We start from the raw sequence: 19,182 nt of genomic DNA on the forward strand, positions 1-19,182 counted from the left end.
ACCAGGGTGTTGAGGTTGATGTGCTGGTGAGTGAGCTAGTCGCTGTCCGGTGGTGTGGCCAGGCGTCCAGTCATGATCACAGCAACTAAACCAAAGACGCAGTACGTGAGCAGTGAACTGTAGCGACTCAAATGATGTCCATTTTTAGCTGAGGTGCACCTGTGTCTCTTGAGTGGCAGAAAGTCAGTGGAAATATAGGGCTGAGGTTTTCAAAGGAGTCTCTGGAGGTTCCAGTGAAAGCAGTATGTGTGCATGTCTCCTTAATAGCTCAATGGCGTCATCTTGTGTCCAACCAACGCCATTGCAATAAAGACTGATTCCATGAACTCCACTATCTTCAGCTTTTATTAAATAAATAGCTGGCTTGACTTGATTCATAATAATAATAATAATAAGAAAGTTGTTCCTTTCATAAGGACGCAAGCTGCTTTAACTGTAGGTGACAAAGAACAAAACAACGTGAAAGATTATATTTTGAAACAATCAAAACAATAAATAAACGAATAACTAAGAAAAGATCATGTTCCAAAGTCCAGGCCCAGTAAGTGGGTCTTCAGGCAGCTTGTGAAAACACAGGGGGGGTTTGTAGTTGAGGTTGTAGTTCTATTCAATAGGTTGAAGTTCTGGTTGGATGCAAAGCAATGTAGTTCATGTAGTACTTGTATGTAAAATCTTGTTGTTGAGGTAGTAGTTGTATGTAACGTGTGGTAGTTGAGGTAGTAGTTGTATGTAATATATTGTAGTTGATGTGGTACTTGTATGTAATACGTGGTAGTTGAGGTAGTTGTATGTGATACGTGGTAGTTGAGGTAGTACTTGTATGTTTAATAATGCTGAGGAATCTAATGCTGGCTCTTGGTTGAGGCCCCTGGTTAGAGCCAGCTCTGTGCTCAGCGCTCTGTGTCAGAGTCTCTTCCCCCTCAGCAGCTGCAGCAGGTTCCTGCTGTAACAGCTCAGTGTCTACGCAGTGTGACTGAGGGAGGTTTTTGTACGGCTCTAAATCACTGTGTGAACACCCGGACACTGTTAGGAAAGTGGAAACTCTGACAGTGATAAACTGCTGCATCTTCACGCTGGGCGGCGTTGATGGTCAGAGAGAAGGCAGTGCTGCTTCCACTGCCACTAAACCGAGCTGGTGTTGGTGATACAAGGGTACTTATATAGCGTATGATGAGCTTGGGGGCTTCTCCAGGTTTCTGTTGGTACCAATATATACCCTGTAGTACATCACTCCATCTGTACACCGCTGGGTTTGTTTTACAGGTCAGAGTGACTGTGGTTCCTGGATTAAAGGACACTACTGGTGTCTGAGTCACAGTCACCTGACTGCTGGTTCCTGTAGAAAACAAACAAACCAAACATTGAGTTATCCAATAGAAAACACAAGCAAACAGAGAAGGGTGGTCCACATTTAGACTGAGTGGAATTAACCAACCTGTTAAGGATCCACAGACCACTGTCCAGAAAAGGAGGGTGAGGTGATTCATGGTTGCCACGGTTTCTGGGGTGTTGAGTGACAGCTCCGAGTCCTGCAGTGTTGAACTCAGAGGACTTTAAACCCTCTCAGAACCCCAGTTTCAGCTGAGCATGCAAAGCTTCCTCTATATGGAAATGACCTGTTTCCACTCATCAGACGGGGGGTGAGAGTGACTGCAGACGTTCTGGGGGGACCGCTGTATCTCTTTAACGTCCACACTTTTGGAATATAAATTCAGATTTACTGGAAACTATTGGAATTTAAAATGCATAACATTTTATCTGGTTGAAGCCGATCTTGGTTTGTATGAAATTCTTTAACTTTCTATTTGTTTGAAAGAAATTGTCGTTACATTATTACCTGAACCCAGAATAATAGATAAAAACATATTGTTCTGTATATAATAAATGCACGATTATAACATTGGCTTGAAGGTTTTTTATTAAGTCAAATTAATAGACTTAATAAAAACAATACACCTTTTGTAAAAGAGCCTTTAAAAATGTTATGACAATAAATGAATGATGAATGTATTTCATTCAATTACTATACATTCATAAAATTACTATATATTTATTATAATATTTCCAATGAATCAAATATTGACTAATTCATCCATTTTAATGAAAAGCCAGTGTTTGTGTGTCAGTGAGATGAGTCTTTAGTGTGCGGGAGGTTTTTGTACAGCCTCTTAATGAGTTTGTATCACTGTGGTACACTTTTGGTGGAGGCACCAAACTCATCGTTGACTGTAAGTACAAGGACACTTTTCTTTGCCTGGCATATTTAACGTTCTCTAAATATTATTAAGCGTGATAATGTTATCTTTTGGAACTTTCTGTATTTTTAATTTCTTGTTATTTTTTAAAGATAAGCTGAGGACAAAGTGTAAATATATTGTGGTACAGAGTCCTGTCTTTTAAAATACACTGCATATGATGTTGTTCTACAATATAATGTATTTCATGAAAGACCTCATTATTGCCGTGGCATTATTAATTTTTTGAATTGGCAAATCAGTCACATTTAATTTAGAAGAAATTCACACTTGTCGATTTAATGTTAACCCAATAAAATGCTATATTTTGAAGTTCAATCATTTTAAATATAAACATGTTGTTACCGTTTTAATTAAGAGATTTTAAACACAATGGTTTCCTTCCTCTTTAATGTCACCAACTGCTGGTGAACAGGAAGCTGTCCCTTCCCTCTGTGCTCCTATGAGGCTGATGTTAACTGAGCCTGTTGTCCACTCCTCTCTCTCTCTTCCAGTGGGAGTGGTGCAGCCCACGCTGAGCGTCCTCCCTCCCTCCAGAGTGGAGCTGGAGCAGGGCAGTGCTACAATAGTGTGTGTGGCCAGTGGGGGCTTCCCCTCAGACTGGAAGCTTGGCTGGAAGGTGGGGGGCAGCAGCAGGTCTGGGGGGGTGTCTGATAGCCTGGGGGTCCTGGGGAAAGATGGCCACTACAGCTGGAGCAGCACCTTGACCCTCCCTGCAGACCAGTGGAGGAAGGCGGGCTCAGTGAGCTGTGAGGCCAGTAAGAATGGCCAGACGCAGCCTGTCACTCAAACCCTGAATCCTGGAGAGTGTTCAGAGTAGAGAGGCTCCAGCATGGAGGTACTGGAGAATACAGATCTCCTCTGACACGTCTGCTTTATGTCTCTCTGTCTCAGTTGGCACTGCAGCTTTTGATGATTTACATTAATATAACTCGTGTTTGATTCATTAACGTTATGCTTTCAGATTTTTACCCATTGATTGTGTTGGTCACATGTTGAACATTTAATAAAGATATAAAGAATCAATTCTTTCTCGTCATCATTTATTATCGTTTATCTTCTGTATTTTCGAATTAATGTGGCTTCATAAGCATATAAAACCTCTGCCATCTACATCAAACAAATTTCCCCACGAGGAGAGGCTATGACGTATATCTCTGAATGAGCAAAGTGTTGGTTGTGTGGATGTTGTAAAGTGTGTTTAGTGTGTTCAGTGGACCAGTGTCAGTCATAGAGCCACTGCTGCTGAAATGACCCATGTGTGTCAGACTGACTTTCTGTCACTTCATATAATAGTAGTTCAGAGAGATGTGCAGGTTTCTGCAGATACAAACTCAGACACATGAAAAATTACGGCTCGAAAAACATTCAGTATCCCTCAACAAGACATAAGAACCCTATAATGCTGAGTGGGGGATACAGTAACATATTCATAATGTCTGTCTGAGTCAAAGACCAAACCGACATGGCTAAAATATGTGTTTCTTTGAACGTATTCTGTGAGCGGTGAACCGTAGCTATTCAAATGATGTCCAGTTTTAGCAGATGTGCACCTGTGTCTCTCAAGTGACAGAAAGTCAGTGGAAATGTAGGGCTGAAACTTTCAGAAGAGTCTCTGGAGATTCCAGGGAAAGCAGTATGTGTGCATGTCTCCATACCAGCTCAATGGCGCCCTCTAGTGTCAAACCAACGGTATGCAATAAAGACTGATTACATGAACTAAATTATCTTCAGGTTTTATGAAATATATAGCAGACTATATTCTATTCATAATAATACAAATAAAGTCGTTCCTTTCATCAGGACCCAAGCTGCTTTAAGTGATGTGGACACAGAACAAGAAAATATGAAATATTATATTTTCAAACAATCAAACAATAAATAAATGAATCAATAAGAAAAGATCATGTTCAAAGTCCAGGCCCAGTAAGTGGGTCTTCAGGCAGCTTGTGAAAACGCAGATGGATCCAGCGTTCAGGATCTCCCGGGGAGCGAGTTCCACAGAGTGGGGGCAGCCACCCTAAAGGCTCTGTCCATAGCTGAAGTCCCTAACCCGGGGTGGGGGGGTGGGGGGGTAAAGCAGTCCGTGATCTGAGGAACGGAGATTCTGGGAGGGGGAGTAGGGTCTGAGGAGCTGTGAGAGGAGCGGGGGCTAGAGGGACTGGGGGGTGAGGAGGAGGAGGAGGAGGAGGAGGAGGAGGAGGAGGAGGAGGAGGAGGAGGAGGAGGAGGAGGAGGAGGAGGAGGAGGAGGAGGAGGAGGAGGAGGAGGAGGTGCTACAGGACCTTAATGGGACCCGGTGGAGGTGGATGAGCGGGGGGGGGGGGGGGTGGGATTGGTACACTGGAGCCGATCCAGGGCTCTGTGGGTCACCCCCCAGTGAGGGACGGCCCCAGTCTGGACATGTTTCTGAGGGGGTCCAATGTCTATCTGTTGATGGACTCCATGTGGGGAACCAGTGATAGGGATGAGTCTGGGACCCCCCCAGGTTGGGGACTGGAGAGAAGGGGCAGACGGAGCAGCCGTCCATGGAAGGACCAGATCCCCGACCTTCTGGGGCCTGGGGGCCTCAACCAGGACTCTGTCTTCTTACTGCTGAGGTGTGACTAGGGGGAGGGGGGGGGGGATGTAATATGATGAAGTTGAGGTTGTAGTTGTATTCAACATGTTGAAGTATTAGTTGTATGTAATACGTGGTAGTTGAGGTAGTGGTTGTATGTAATACGTGCTAGTTGAGGTAGTACTTGTATGTTTAATGCTGAGGAATCTAATGCTGGCTCTTGGTTGAGGCCCCTGGTTAGAGCCAGCTCTGTGCTCAGCGCTCTGTGTCAGAGTCTCTTCCCCCTCAGCAGCTGCAGCAGGTTCCTGCTGTAACAGCTCAGTGTCTACGCAGTGTGACCGAGGGAGGTTTTTGTACGGCTCTCAATCACTGTGTGAACACATAGACACTGTTAGGATAGTGGAAACTCTGACAGTGATAAACTGCTGCATCTTCACGCTGGGCGCCGTTGATGGTCAGAGAGAAGTCAGTGCTGCTTCCACTGCCACTAAACCGAGCTGGTGTTGGTGATACACGTGTACTGACACGTGTTATAAGGAGCTTGGGTTCTTCTCCAGGCTTCTGTTGATACCAGTAAAGAAAATCATTATTGTGAACCGCTGTGCTGGTTTTACAGGTCAGAGTGACTGTGGATCCTGGAGTAACGGACACCACTGGTGTCTGAGTCACAGTCACCTGACTGCTGGTTCCTGTAGGAAACAAACAAACCAAACATTGAGTTATCCAATAGAAAACACATCAAACAGAGAAGGGTGGTCCACATTTAGACTGAGTGGAATGAACCAACCTGTTAAGGATCCACAGACCACTGTCCAGAAAAGGAGGGTGAGGTGATTCATGGTTGCCACGGTTTCTGGGGTGTTGAGTGACAGCTCAGAGTCCTGCAGCGTTGAACTCAGAGGACTTTAAACCCTCTCAGAACCCCAGTTTCAGCTGAGCATGCAAAGCTTCCTCTATATGGAAATGACCTGTTTCCACTCATCAGACGGGGGTGAGAGTGACTGCAGACGTTCTGGGAGGACCGCTGTGTTTCTTCTACATTCATTCTTTTGGAATACAAATTCAGATTTACTGGAAACGATTGGAATTTAAAATGCATAACATTTTATCTGGTTAAAGCCAATCCTGGTTTGTATGAAATCCTTTAACTTTCTATTTGTTTGAATCAAACACGAGTTATATTTGGAATACAAATTCAGATTTACTGGAAACGATTGGAATTTAAAATGCATAACATTTTATCTGGTTGAAGCCAATCCTGGTTTGTATGAAATCCTTTAACTTTCCATTTGTTTGAAATAAATTGTCGTTACATTATTACCTGAACCCAGAATAATAGATAAAAACATATTGTTCTGTACATAATAAATGCATGAATATAACATTGGCTTGAAGGTTTTTTATGAAGTCAAATTAATAGACATCTTTTAAAACAATAAACCTTTTGTAAAAGAGTCTTTAAAAATGTTATGACAATAAATGAATGATGAATGTATTTCATTAAATTACTATACATTCATAAAATTACTATATATTAATTATAATATTTCCAATGAATCAAATATTGACTAATTCATCCATTTTAGTGAAAAGCCAGTGTTTGTGTGTCAGTGAGATGAGTCTTTAGTGTGCAGGAGGTTTTTGTACAGCCTCTTAATGAGTTTGTATCACTGTGGTGGACTTTTGGTGGAGGCACCAAACTCATCGTTGACTGTAAGTACAAGGACACTTTTCTTTGACTGGCATATTTAACTTTCTCTAAATATAATTAAGCGTGATAATCTTATCTTTTGGAACTTTCTATATTTTCAATTTCTTGTCGTTTTTTTTTAAAGATAAGCCGAGGACAAAGTGTAAATATATTGTGGTACAGAGTTCTGACTTTTAAAATACACTGCATATGTTAGGTATGTTCTACAATATAATGTATTTCATGAAAGACCTCATTATTGCTGTGGCATTATTCATTTATTGAAATGGCAAATGAGTCATATTTAAGTTTGAAGAAATTCACACTTGCCGATTAATGTTAACCCAATAAAATGCTACATTTTGAAGTTCAATCATTTTAAATATAAACATGTTACCGTTTTAATGAAGAGATTTTAAAAACAATGGTTTCCTTCCTCTTTAATGTCACCAACTGCTGGTGAACAGGAAGCTGTCCCTTCCCTCTGTGCTCCTATGAGGCTGATGTTAACTGAGCCTGTTGTCCACTCCTCTCTCTCTCTTCCAGTGGGAGTGGTGCAGCCCACGCTGAGCGTCCTCCCTCCCTCCAGAGTGGAGCTGGAGCAGGGCAGTGCTACACTAGTGTGTGTGGCCAGTGGGGGCTTCCCCTCAGACTGGAAGCTTGGCTGGAAGGTGGGGGGCAGCAGCAGGTCTGGGGGGGTGTCAGATAGCCTGGGGGTCCAGGGGAAAGATGGCCACTACAGCTGGAGCAGCACCTTGACCCTCCCTGCAGACCAGTGGAGGAAGGCGGGCTCAGTGAGCTGTGAGGCCAGTAAGAATGGCCAGACGCAGCCTGTCACTCAAACCCTGAATCCTGGAGAGTGTTCAGAGTAGAGAGGCTCCAGCATGGAGGTACTGGAGGATACAGATCTCCTCTGACACGTCTGCTTTATGTCTCTCTGTCTCAGGTGGCACCGCAGCTTTAGATGATTTACATTAATATAACATGTCTTTGATTCATTAACATTTCAGATTTTTACCCGTTGCTTGTTGGTCACATCTGGAACATTTAATAAAGATATAAAGAATAAATTCTTTCTTGTCATCATTTACTATCGTTTATCTTCTGTAGTTTCGAATTAATGTGACTTCTAATGAGCATATAAAACCTCTGCCATCTTCATCAAACAAATTTCCCCACGAGGGGAGGCTATGATGTATATCTCTGAATGCGCAAAGTGTTGGTTGTGTGGATGTTGTAAAGTGTGTTCAGTGTATTCAGTGGACCAGTGTCAGTCATAGAGCCACTGCTGCTGAAATGACCCATGTGTGTCAGACTGACTTTCTGTCACTTCATATAATAGTAGTTCAGAGAGATGTCCAGGTTTCTGCAGATACAATCTCAGAAACATAGAAAATTACGTCCCAAAATAAATTCAGTATCCCTCACCAAGACATAAGAACCCCAGCAGGATGAGTGGGGGAAACAGTAACACATTCATAATGTCCGTCTATGAGTCAGACCAAACCGAAGTCGCAAAAAAAGTGTATAATTAAACGTAGGCCTATTCTGTGAGCAGTGAACTGTAGCTATTCAAATGATGTCCATTTTTAGCTGATGTGCACCTGTGTCTCTTGAGCAGCAGAAAGTCAGTGGAAATATAGGGCTGAGGTTTACAAAGGAGTCTCTGGAGATTCCAGTGAAAGCAGTATCAGCTCAATGGCGCCCTCTAGTGTCCGAACAACGCCATTACGATAAAGACTGATTCCATGAACTCCACTATCTTCAGGTTTTATTTAATAAATAGCTGGCTTCAATCCATTCATAATACTAATAATAAGAAACTTTTTCCTTTCATCAGGACGTAAGCTGCTTTAAATGTGGGTGACAAAGAACAAAACAACGTCAAATATTATATTTTGAAACAATCAAAACAATAAATAAACAAATAAATAAGATTAGATCATGTTCCAAATTCAAGGCCAAGTAAGTGAGTCTTCAGGCAGCTCTAAAAAACGCAGATGGATCCAGCGTTGAGGATCTTGAGTTCCACAGAGTGGGGGCAGCCACCCTAAAGGCTCTGTCCATAGCTGAAGTCCCTAACCCGGGGGGGGGGGGGGTGGGGGGGGTAAAGCAGTCCGTGGTCTGAGGACGGAGATTCTGGGAGGGGGAGTAGGGTCTGAGGAGCTGTGAGAGGAGCGGGGGCTAGAGGGACTGGGGGGTGAGGAGGAGGAGGAGGAGGAGGAGGAGGAGGACGAGAGGGAGGAGGAGGACGAGAGGGAGGAGGAGGAGGAGGAGGAGGAGGAGAAGAGGGAGGAGGAGGAGGAGGAGGAGGAGGAGGAGAGGGAGGAGGAGGAGGAGGAGGTGCTACAGGAGCTGACTGAGAGCGGGTAGAGGTGGAAGGGGGGGGGGGGGGCTCTGTGGGGACCCCCCAGTGGGACACCATGACCCCCGTCCAGAGGGGAGGTGATGAAGGCGTGGATGAGGGTCTCTACCACGGGGGCAGTGAGGGACGGCCCCAGTCTGGACATGTTTCTGAGGGGGTCCAATGCCTATCTGTTGATGGACTCCATGTGGGGAACCAGTGATAGGGATGAGTCTGGGACCCCCCCAGGTTGGGGACTGGAGAGAAGGGGCAGACGGAGCAGCCGTCCATGGAAGGACCAGATCCCCGACCTTCTGAGGCCTGGGGGGCCCCAACCAGAGTGACAGGGGGGGGGGGGGGGGATGTAATATATTGAAGTTTAGGTGGTTGTTGTATTCAGTATGTTGAAGCTTTCGCTGTATGTAATAGGTGGAAGTTGAACAGATAGTTGTGTGTAATACGTGGTAGTTGATGTGGTTATATTGTATGTAATACTTGGTAGTTGAGGTAGTGGTTGTATGTAACACGTGGTAGTTGAGGTAGTACTTGTATGTTTAATAATGCTGAGGAATCTAATGCTGGCTCTTGGTTGAGGCCCCTGGTTAGAGCCAGCTCTGTGCTCAGCGCTCTGTGTCAGAGTCTCTTCCCCCTCAGCAGCTGCAGCAGGTTCCTGCTGTAACAGCTCAGTGTCTACGCAGTGTGACTGAGGGAGGTTTTTGTACGGCTCTCAATCACTGTGTGAACACCCAGACACTGTTTAGGACGTGGAAACTCTGACAGTGATAAACTGCTGCATCTTCACGCTGGGCGCCGTTGATGGTCAGAGAGAAGTCAGTGCTGCTTCCACTGCCACTAAACCGAGCTGGTGTTGGTGATACAAGTGTACTTATATATTTTATGATGAACTTGGGGGCTTCTCCAGGTTTCTGTTGGTACCAAAATATACCCTGTTGTACATCACTCCATCTGTAAACGGCTGGTTGTGTTTTACAGTTCAGAGTGACTGTGGATCCTGGAGTAACGGACACTACTGGTGTCTGAGTCACAGTCACCTGACTGCTGGTTCCTGTAGAAAACAAACAAACCAAACATTGAGTTATCCAATAGAAAACACAAGCAAACAGAGAAGGGTGGTCCACATTTTGACTGAGTGGAATGAACCAACCTGTTAAGGATCCACAGACCACTGTCCAGAAAAGGAGGGTGAGGTGATTCATGGTTGCCACGGTTTCTGGGGTGTTGAGTGACAGCTCAGAGTCCTGCAGTGTTGAACTCAGAGGACTTTAAACCCTCTCAGAACCCCAGTTTCAGCTGAGCATGCAAAGCTTCCTCTATATGGAAATGACCTGTTTCCACTCATCAGACTGGGGGTGAGAGTGACTGCAGACGTTCTGGGAGGACCGCTGTATCTCTTCTACATTCACACCATTGGAATACAAATTCAGATTTACTGGAAACTATTGGAATTTTTAATGTATAACATTTTATCTGGTTGAGGTCGATCTTGGTTTGTATGAAATCCTTTAACTTTCTATTTGTTTGAAAGAAATTGTCGTTACATTATTACCTGAACCCAGAATAATAGATAAAAACATATTGTTCTGTATATATTAAATGCACGATTATAACATTGGCTTGAATGTTTTTTATTAAGTCAAATGAATAGACTTGTTTTAAAACAATAAACCGTTTGTAAGTGAGCCTTTAAAAATGTTATGAAAATAAATGAATGATGAATATATTTCATTAAATTACTATACATTCATACAATTAATATATTTTATTTATTATATTTCCAGTGAATCAAATATTGACTAATTCATAGATTCTAGTGAGAAGCCAGTGTTTGTGTGTCAGTGAGATGAGTCTTTAATGTGCGGGAGGTTTTTGTACAGCCTCTTAATGAGTTTGTATCACTGTGGAACACTTTTGGTGGAGGCACCCAACTCATCGTTGACTGTAAGTACAAGGACACTTTTCTTTGCCTGGCATATTCAACTTTCTCTAAATATAATTAAGCGTGATAATCTTATCTTTTGGAACTTTCTATATTTTTGATTTCTTGTCGTTTTTTTAAAGATAAGCTGAGGTCAAAGTGCAAATATATTGTGGTACAGAGTTCTGTCTTTTAAATTACACTGCATATGTTACATATGTTCTACAATATAATGTATTTCATGAAAGTCCTCATTATTGCCGTGGCATTATTCATTTATTGAATTGGCAAATCAGTCACATTTAAGTTTGAAGAAATTCACACTTGTCGATTAATGTTAACCCAATAAAATGCTACATTTTGAAGTTCAATCATTTTAAATATAAACATGTTGTTACCGTTTTAATGAAGAGATTTTAAACACAATGGTTTCCTTCCTCTTTAATGTCACCAACTGCTGGTGAACAGGAAGCTGTCCCTTCCCTCTGTGCTCCTATGAGGCTGATGTTAACTGAGCCTGTTGTCCACTCCTCTCTCTCTCTTCCAGTGGGAGTGGTGCAGCCCACGCTGAGCGTCCTCCCTCCCTCCAGAGTGGAGCTGGAGCAGGGCAGTGCTACACTAGTGTGTGTGGCCAGTGGGGGCTTCCCCTCAGACTGGAAGCTTGGCTGGAAGGTGGGGGGCAGCAGCAGGTCTGGGGGGGTGTCTGATAGCCTGGGGGTCCTGGGGAAAGATGGCCACTACAGCTGGAGCAGCACCTTGACCCTCCCTGCAGACCAGTGGAGGAAGGCGGGCTCAGTGAGCTGTGAGGCCAGTAAGAATGGCCAGACGCAGCCTGTCACTCAAACCCTGAATCCTGGAGAGTGTTCAGAGTAGAGAGGCTCCAGCATGGAAGTACTTGAGAACACAGATCTCCTCTGACAGGTCTGCTTTATGTCTTTCTGTCTGAGGTGGCACTGCAGCTTTTGATGATTTACATTAATATAACTCGTGTTTGCTTCATTGACATTATGCTCTCTGATTTTATCCCCTTGCTTTGTCACATGTTGAATCAAATAAAAATGCAAAAAGTACAATATTTCTTGTAATATTTTCCAATCGTGTAAGATCTGTTTCTCTTTCTACCAATGAGCATATCAAACATATGTAATCTTTATTAGACAAGTTTCATCACCATTGTGAATGAAGACTTAAAGCTATGGCGTGTATCTGAATGAGCAAAGTGTTGGTTGTGTGGATGTTGTTGTAAAGTGTGTTAACTGTATCCAGTGGACCAGTGTCAGTCATAGAGCCACTGCTGCTGTAATGACCCATGTGTGTCAGACTGACTTTATATCAGTTCATCAAATAGAATTTCAGGGCGATGTACAGGATTCTGCAGTTACCAACTTATAAACAGGTAAAAGTACATCTCAAAAGACATTCAGTATCTCTCACCAAGACATAAGAACCCTAGCATGCTGAGTGGGGGAAACAGTCACATATTCATAATGTCTGTCTATGAGTCAAAGACCAAACCGACATGGCTAAAATATGTGTTTCTTTAACCGTATTCTGTAATTAGTGAACCGTAGCTATTCAAATGATGTCCAGTTTTAGCAGATGTGCACCTGTGTCTCTTCAGTGACAGAAAGTCAGTGGAAATTTAGGGCTAAGACTTTCAGAAGAGTCTCTGGAGAATCCAGTGAAAGCAGCATGTGTGCATGTCTCCATACCAGCTCAATGGCGCCCTCTTGTCTCCAACCAACACCATTACAATTAAGACTGATTCCATGAACTCCATTATCTACAGGTTGAATTTAATATAAAGCTGGCTCAAATCTATTCATAATAAGAGGAAGAAAGTCATTCCTTTCATCAGGACGCAAGCTGCTTCATATGTGGGTGACAAAGAAAAAAAAAGAAAAAGGAAACATCATATATTAAAACAGTAAATAAACAAATAAATAAGAAAAGATCATGTTCCAAAGTCCAGGCCCAGTAAGTGAGTCTTCAGGCAGCTTGTGAAAACGCAGATGGATCCAGCGTTGAGGATCTCCCGGGGAGCGAGTTCCACAGAGTGGGGGCAGACACCCTAAAGGCTCTGTCCATAGCTGAAGTCCCTAACCCGGGGTGGGGGGGTGGGGGGGTAAAGCAGTCCGTGGTCTGAGGGACGGAGATTCTGGGAGGGGGAGTAGGGTCTGAGGAGCTGTGAGAGGAGCGGGGGCTAGAGGGACTGGGGGGTGAGGAGGAGGAGGAGGAGGAGGAGGAGGAGAAGGAGGAGGAGGAGGAGGAGGAGGAGGAGGAGGATGAGGAGGTGGAGGTGCTACAGGACCTTAATGGAGCCGATCCAGGGCTCTGTGGGGACCCCCCAGTGGGACTCCATGACCTCCGTCCAGAGGGGAGGTGATGAAGGCGTGGATGAGGGTCTCTACCACGGGGGCAGTGAGGGACGGCCCCAGTCTGGACATGTTTCTGAGGGGGTCCAATGCCTATCAGTTGATGGACTCCATGTGGGGAACCAGTGATAGGGATGAGTCTGGGACCCCCCCAGGTTGGGGACTGGAGAGAAGGGGCAGACGGAGCAGCCGTCCATGGAAGGACCAGATCCCCGACCTTCTGGGGCCTGGGGGGCCCCAACTAGGGGGGGTGGAAGTTGAGGTTGTAGTTGTATTCAATATGTTGACGTTTTTGTTGTATGTAATAGTTCAATTTTTACTTCATGTAATATCTTTTAGTTGAGGTAGTAGTTGTATGTATAACGTGGTAGTTGAGTTAGCGGATGTATTTAGTAGTTGATTTAGTAGTTGCGTTTGTAATACTTGATGGTTGAGGTAGCAATTGTATGTAATATGTGGTAGTTGAGGTATTAGTTCTATGTAATACGTGGTAGTTGAGGTAGTACTCGTATGTTTAATAATGCTGAGGGATATAATGCTGGCTCTTGGTTGAGGCCCCTGGTTAGAGCCAGCTCTGTGCTCAGCGCTCTGTGTCAGAGTCTCTTCCCCCTCAGCAGCTGCAGCAGGTTCCTGCTGTAACAGCTCAGTGTCTACGCAGTGTGACCGAGGGAGGTTTTTGTACGGCTCTCAATCACTGTGTGAACACATAGACACTGTTAGGATAGTGGAAACTCTGACAGTGATAAACTGCTGCATCTTCACGCTGGGCGGCGTTGATGGTCAGAGAGAAGTCAGTGCTGCTTCCACTGCCACTAAACCGAGCTGGTGTCGGTGATACAAGCTGGGTTATGAATTTTATGATGAGCTTGGGGGCTTCTCCAGGTTTCTGTTGGTACCAGTGTAGATACTGACCATTACCATCGCTGTACACCGCTGGGTTTGTTTTACAGGTCAGAGTGACTGTGGTTCCTGGATTAAAGGACACTACTGGTGTCTGAGTCACAGTCACCTGACTGTTGGTTCCTGTAAGAAAACAAACATACCAAACATTGAGTTATCCAATAGAAAACACAAGCAAACAGAGAAGGGTGGTCCACATTTTGACTGAGTGGAATGAACCAACCTGTTAAGGATCCACAGACCACTGTCCAGAAAAGGAGGGTGAGGTGATTCATGGTTGCCACGGTTTCTGGGATGATGAGTGACAGCTCAGAGTCCTGCAGTGTTGAACTCAGAGGACTTTAAAGCCTCTCAGAACCCCAGTTTCAGCTGAGCATGCAAAGCTTCCTCTATATGGAAATGACCTGTTTCCACTCATCAGACGGGGGGTGAGAGTGACTGCAGACGTTCTGGGAGGACCGCTGTATCTCTTCTACATTCACACTTTTGGAATACAAATTCAGATTTAATGGAAACTATTGTAATTTAAAATGCATAACATTTTATCTGGTTGAAGCCGATCTTGGTTGGTATGAAATCCTTTAACTTTCCATTTGTTTGAAAGAAATTGTCGTTACATTATTACCTGAACCCAGAATAATAGATAAAAACACATTGTTCTGTATATATTAAATGCACGATTATAACATTGGCTTGAAGGTTTTTTATTAAGTCAAATGAATAGACTTGTTTTAAAACAATAAACCGTTTGTAAGTGAGCCTTTAAAAATGTTATGAAAATAAATGAATGATGAATATATTTCATTAAATTACTATACATTCATACAATTAATATATTTTATTTATTATATTTCCAGTGAAACAAATATTGACTAATTCATAGATTCTAGTGAGAAGCCAGTGTTTGTGCACTGGAAAAAGTATTCTGTTGAACCAAGTAAAAAAAATATGGGTAATGGTTCACATCTATATTACATAACTTGAGCCAATGACAAATATATAGCTTGCCTCAAACAATATTTCCTATGTTCATAAAAACAAAATAATACAACTTGGCACCAAGTATAATTCTATTCTTTGAATGAAGTTAATACATTTAAATCGTATGTTAAATCCTAAACAAAAAAAGATTGATTCACTCCAACAATTGGTTCTCATTTAAGAAATATCTATCAGAAATAATTTGGTTTATCCAATCAAAAAGATTACAATTTAATCAAACAATTGTTTCTCATTATTGTATACATCATCATCATCAGCTCGGCTCTCGCCGCTTCTGTCTGGATTCGACATCACAGCGCGACATCAGTCAGGGTTAGGTGCTTTGCCAAAGACACCTCGATTCACTGCTTGGTGAAGCCGGGGATTGAACCAACAACCTTCAGATTACCAGCCAACCCGCTCTACCACCTGAGCTACTGCCGCCAGTGGGTCATCGTCACTCTGGTCAACGGTAGTGCTTTCACCTCAAAAAGTCGCCAAAAGTCACCAATAGCAGCTGAAAAAGAAGCTAGATTTGTCGCTTGTCGCTGTTTTGAAAAAAAGTCGCCAAAGGGGTCTGAAAAGTAGCTAAATATAGCGACAAAATCGCTAAGTTGGCAACACTGCGGTTTGGTCCAGTAGTCGTAAGCGTCTTTGTATTTAATGCGCATGCGCAGGCTTGTACGTAACCTTGACATTTTACATTTGTCAAAATCGATATTTCTTAATTGAACTCCTAACTAAAAATATCTATATTTCACAGTATTTTGAAGTAAAAAAAAGTTATTTTAAAAATAAAACAAAAAATGTTTATTTGAATTGAATTACAAAATAATAATCAGATGAAGTGCGGCATAAATCCCTTTTTCCAGTGTGTAACAGTGTTTTAGGAAGAAAACAAAAAAAATTATTTGGATTGAATGACAAAATTATTAATCAGTTGAATACACAACCTTAAAATTTTACATTTGTCAAAATGGATATTTCTTAATTGAGCTCCTAATTAAAAATATCTATATTTCACAGTATTTTGAAATAAAAAAAAGTTATTTTAAAAATAAAACAAAAAATGTTTATTTGAATTGAATTACAAAATAATAATCAGATGAAGTACGGCTTAAAACCCTTTTTCCAGTGTGTGTCAGTGAAATGAGTCTTTAATGTGCGGGAGGTTTTTGTACTGCCTCTCGATGATTTTGTGTCACTGTGGTACACTTTTGGTGGAGGCACCCAACTCATCGTTGACTGTAAGTACAAGGACACTTTTCTTTGCCTGGCATATTCAACTTTCTCTAAATATAATTAAGCGTGATAATCTTATCTTTTGGAACTTTCTATATTTTTAATTTCTGGTCGTTTTTTTAAAGATAAGCTGAGGACAAAGTGTAAATATATTGTGGTACAGAGTTCTGTCTTTTAAATTACACTGCATATGTTACATATGTTCTACAATATAATGTATTTCATGAAAGACCTCATTATTGCTGTGACATTATTCATTTTTTGAATTGGCAAATCAGTCACATTTAAGTTTGAAGAAATTCACACTTGTCAATTAATGTTAACCCAATAAAATGCTACATTTTGAAGTTCAATCATTTAAAATATAATCATGTTACCGTTTTAATGAAGAGATTTTAAACACAATGGTTCCCTTCCTCTTTAATGTCACCAACTGCTGGTGAACAGGAAGCTGTCCCTTCCCTCTGTGCTCCTATGAGGCTGATGTTAACTGAGCCTGTTGTCCACTCCTCTCTCTCTCTTCCAGTGGGAGTGGTGCAGCCCACGCTGAGCGTCCTCCCTCCCTCCAGAGTGGAGCTGGAGCAGGGCAGTGCTACACTAGTGTGTGTGGCCAGTGGGGGCTTCCCCTCAGACTGGAAGCTTGGCTGGAAGGTGGGGGGCAGCAGCAGGTCTGGGGGGGTGTCAGATAGCCTGGGGGTCCAGGGGAAAGATGGCCACTACAGCTGGAGCAGCAGCTTGACCCTCCCTGCAGACCAGTGGAGGAAGGCGGGCTCAGTGAGCTGTGAGGCCAGTAAGAATGGCCAGACGCAGCCTGTCACTCAAACCCTGAATCCTGGAGAGTGTTCAGAATAGAGAGGCTCCAGCATGGAGGTACTGGAGGATACAGATCTCCTCTGGCACGTCTGCTTTATGTCTCTCTGTCTCAGGTGGCACCGCAGCTTTAGATGATTTACATAAATATAACTCGTGTTTGATTCATTAACATGATGCTCTCTGGATTTTACCCCTTGCTTGTGTTGGTCACATGTTGAACATTTAATAAAGATGTTAAGAATAAATCCTTTCTTGTCATCATTTGCTATCATTTATCTTTCGTATTTCCAAATGAATGTGGATTCTAATGAGCATATAAAACCTCTGCCATCTTTATCCAACATATTTCCGTACCATTTTGAAAGAATGGTTAAGGCTATGGTGTGTATCTCTGAAGGAGCATGGTATTGTTTGTGGGGATTTCCTTGGAAGGTGTTTTCACTTTATCCAGTGGACCAGTGTCAGTCATAGAGCCACTGCTGCTGAAATGACCCACGTGTGTCAGAATTACTTTGTCACTTCATATAATAGTAGTTCAGAGGGATGCTCCAGATTTCTGCAGATACAAACTCAGAAACTTGTAAAATTACGTCTCACAAGACATTCAGTATCTCTCAACAGGACATAAGAACCCTAGCATGCTGAGTGGTGGAAACAGTAACATGTTAATAATGTCTGTCTATGAGTTAAAGACCAAACCGACAACGCTAAAAAATTTGTTTCTTTAAACGTATTCTGTGAGCAGTGAGCTGTGACTATTCAAATGATGTCCAGTTTTAGCTGATGTGCATCTGTGTCTCTTGAGTCACAGAAAGTCAGAGTAAATATAGGGCTGAGGTTTTCAGAACAGTCTCTTGAGACTCCAGTGAAAGCAGTATCTGTGCATGTCTCCATACCAGCTCAGTTGCGCACTCTAGTGTATAACCAACACCATTGCAATAAAGACTGATTCCATGACCTCCACTCTGTTCACCTCTTTAACAATAATTAAAATATTCCCGAGTAGCATGCTTTTGTTTCATCAGGATTGACCCTTAGTTCATAGATAAATCACGTCAATCCAATATTAAATCTCCTTATTTCACGTGTGCCCTCTGACTGGACAGCACAAAGACACCGGGGAGCTATGGGGACACGGTGTTTGGATCGTATCTATTATTGTTCTACGTACGGTTTGGTGACCCTGGTCAGAGTCCAGTTTATTATTTTGGATGTTTTTTCGTGTCTGGTGGGGGGGTGGACTTCGGCTGGGGATCCCCCCCCCCTCCCGCTCCCTACCTGGTGTTGGGGGGGTGGAGTGTGTGTGGTCGATGGCTGGTTGAAGCAGCCTCACTGGGACAGGCTGCACACCTGTGGTGAATCAGTAACCAAGGCACAGGATAAACCAGTCGCACACACACACACACACACACACACACACACACACACACACACACACACACACAGGACAGAGCTCTGTCACGTCTGTGTTCACCTCCTTGCGTTGTTTGTAATTTGTTGTTGTTGAGGCAGTAGTTTTATCCAATATGTTGCAGTTGCGGTAGTAGTTGTATGTTATACGTAGTAGTTGAGGTAGTAGTTGTAAGTAATATGAGGAAGTTGAGGTAGTAGTTGTATATAATACGTGGTGGTTGAGGTAGTACTTGTATATTATAGGTGGTACTTGAGGTAGTAGTTGTATGTAATATGTTGTAGTTGAGGTAGTAGTGGTATATTAAACGTGGTAGTTGAGGTAGTACTTGTGTATGTTTAATAATGCTGAGGAATCTAATGCTGGCTCTTGGTTGAGGCCCCTGGTTAGAGCCAGCTCTGTGCTCAGCGCTCTGTGTCAGAGTCTCTTCCCCCTCAGCAGCTGCAGCAGGTTCCTGCTGTAACAGCTCAGTGTCTACGCAGTGTGACTGAGGGAGGTTTTTGTACGGCTCTCAATCACTGTGTGAACACATAGACACTGTTAGGAATGTGGAGACTCTGACAGTGATAAACTGCTGCATCTTCACGCTGGACGCCGGTGATGGTCAGAGAGAAGTCAGTGCTGCGTCCACTGCCACTAAACCGAGCTGGTGTTGGTGATACAAGTTGGTTTACAT

General features: G+C 43.0%; 3 gene segments (V, D, J or C); all 3 read left to right on the forward strand.

The window, feature by feature from the left end:
* Nucleotides 1-2,194: 2,194 nt before the first annotated feature.
* On the forward strand, nucleotides 2,195-3,272 carry LOC130382944 (immunoglobulin kappa constant-like; the record flags this gene model as incomplete). The annotated part of the segment is given in 2 exon segments: nucleotides 2,195-2,228; nucleotides 2,750-3,272. Coding segments are annotated over 2 exon segments (360 nt in total), but the record flags the coding sequence as incomplete, so codon positions are not given.
* Nucleotides 3,273-6,499: 3,227 nt separating this feature from the next.
* LOC130382956 (immunoglobulin kappa constant-like) lies at nucleotides 6,500-7,376 on the forward strand (the record flags this gene model as incomplete). The annotated part of the segment is given in 2 exon segments: nucleotides 6,500-6,527; nucleotides 7,051-7,376. Coding segments are annotated over 2 exon segments (354 nt in total), but the record flags the coding sequence as incomplete, so codon positions are not given.
* Nucleotides 7,377-8,927: 1,551 nt separating this feature from the next.
* Nucleotides 8,928-11,838, forward strand: LOC130382166 (immunoglobulin kappa constant-like). The segment is given in 3 exon segments: nucleotides 8,928-9,056; nucleotides 10,774-10,807; nucleotides 11,332-11,838. Coding segments are annotated over 3 exon segments (489 nt in total).
* Nucleotides 11,839-19,182: the final 7,344 nt, after the last annotated feature.

Source organism: Gadus chalcogrammus, chromosome 5 (assembly GCF_026213295.1).
Source record: "Gadus chalcogrammus isolate NIFS_2021 chromosome 5, NIFS_Gcha_1.0, whole genome shotgun sequence".
Lineage (NCBI taxonomy): Eukaryota > Metazoa > Chordata > Actinopteri > Gadiformes > Gadidae > Gadus > Gadus chalcogrammus.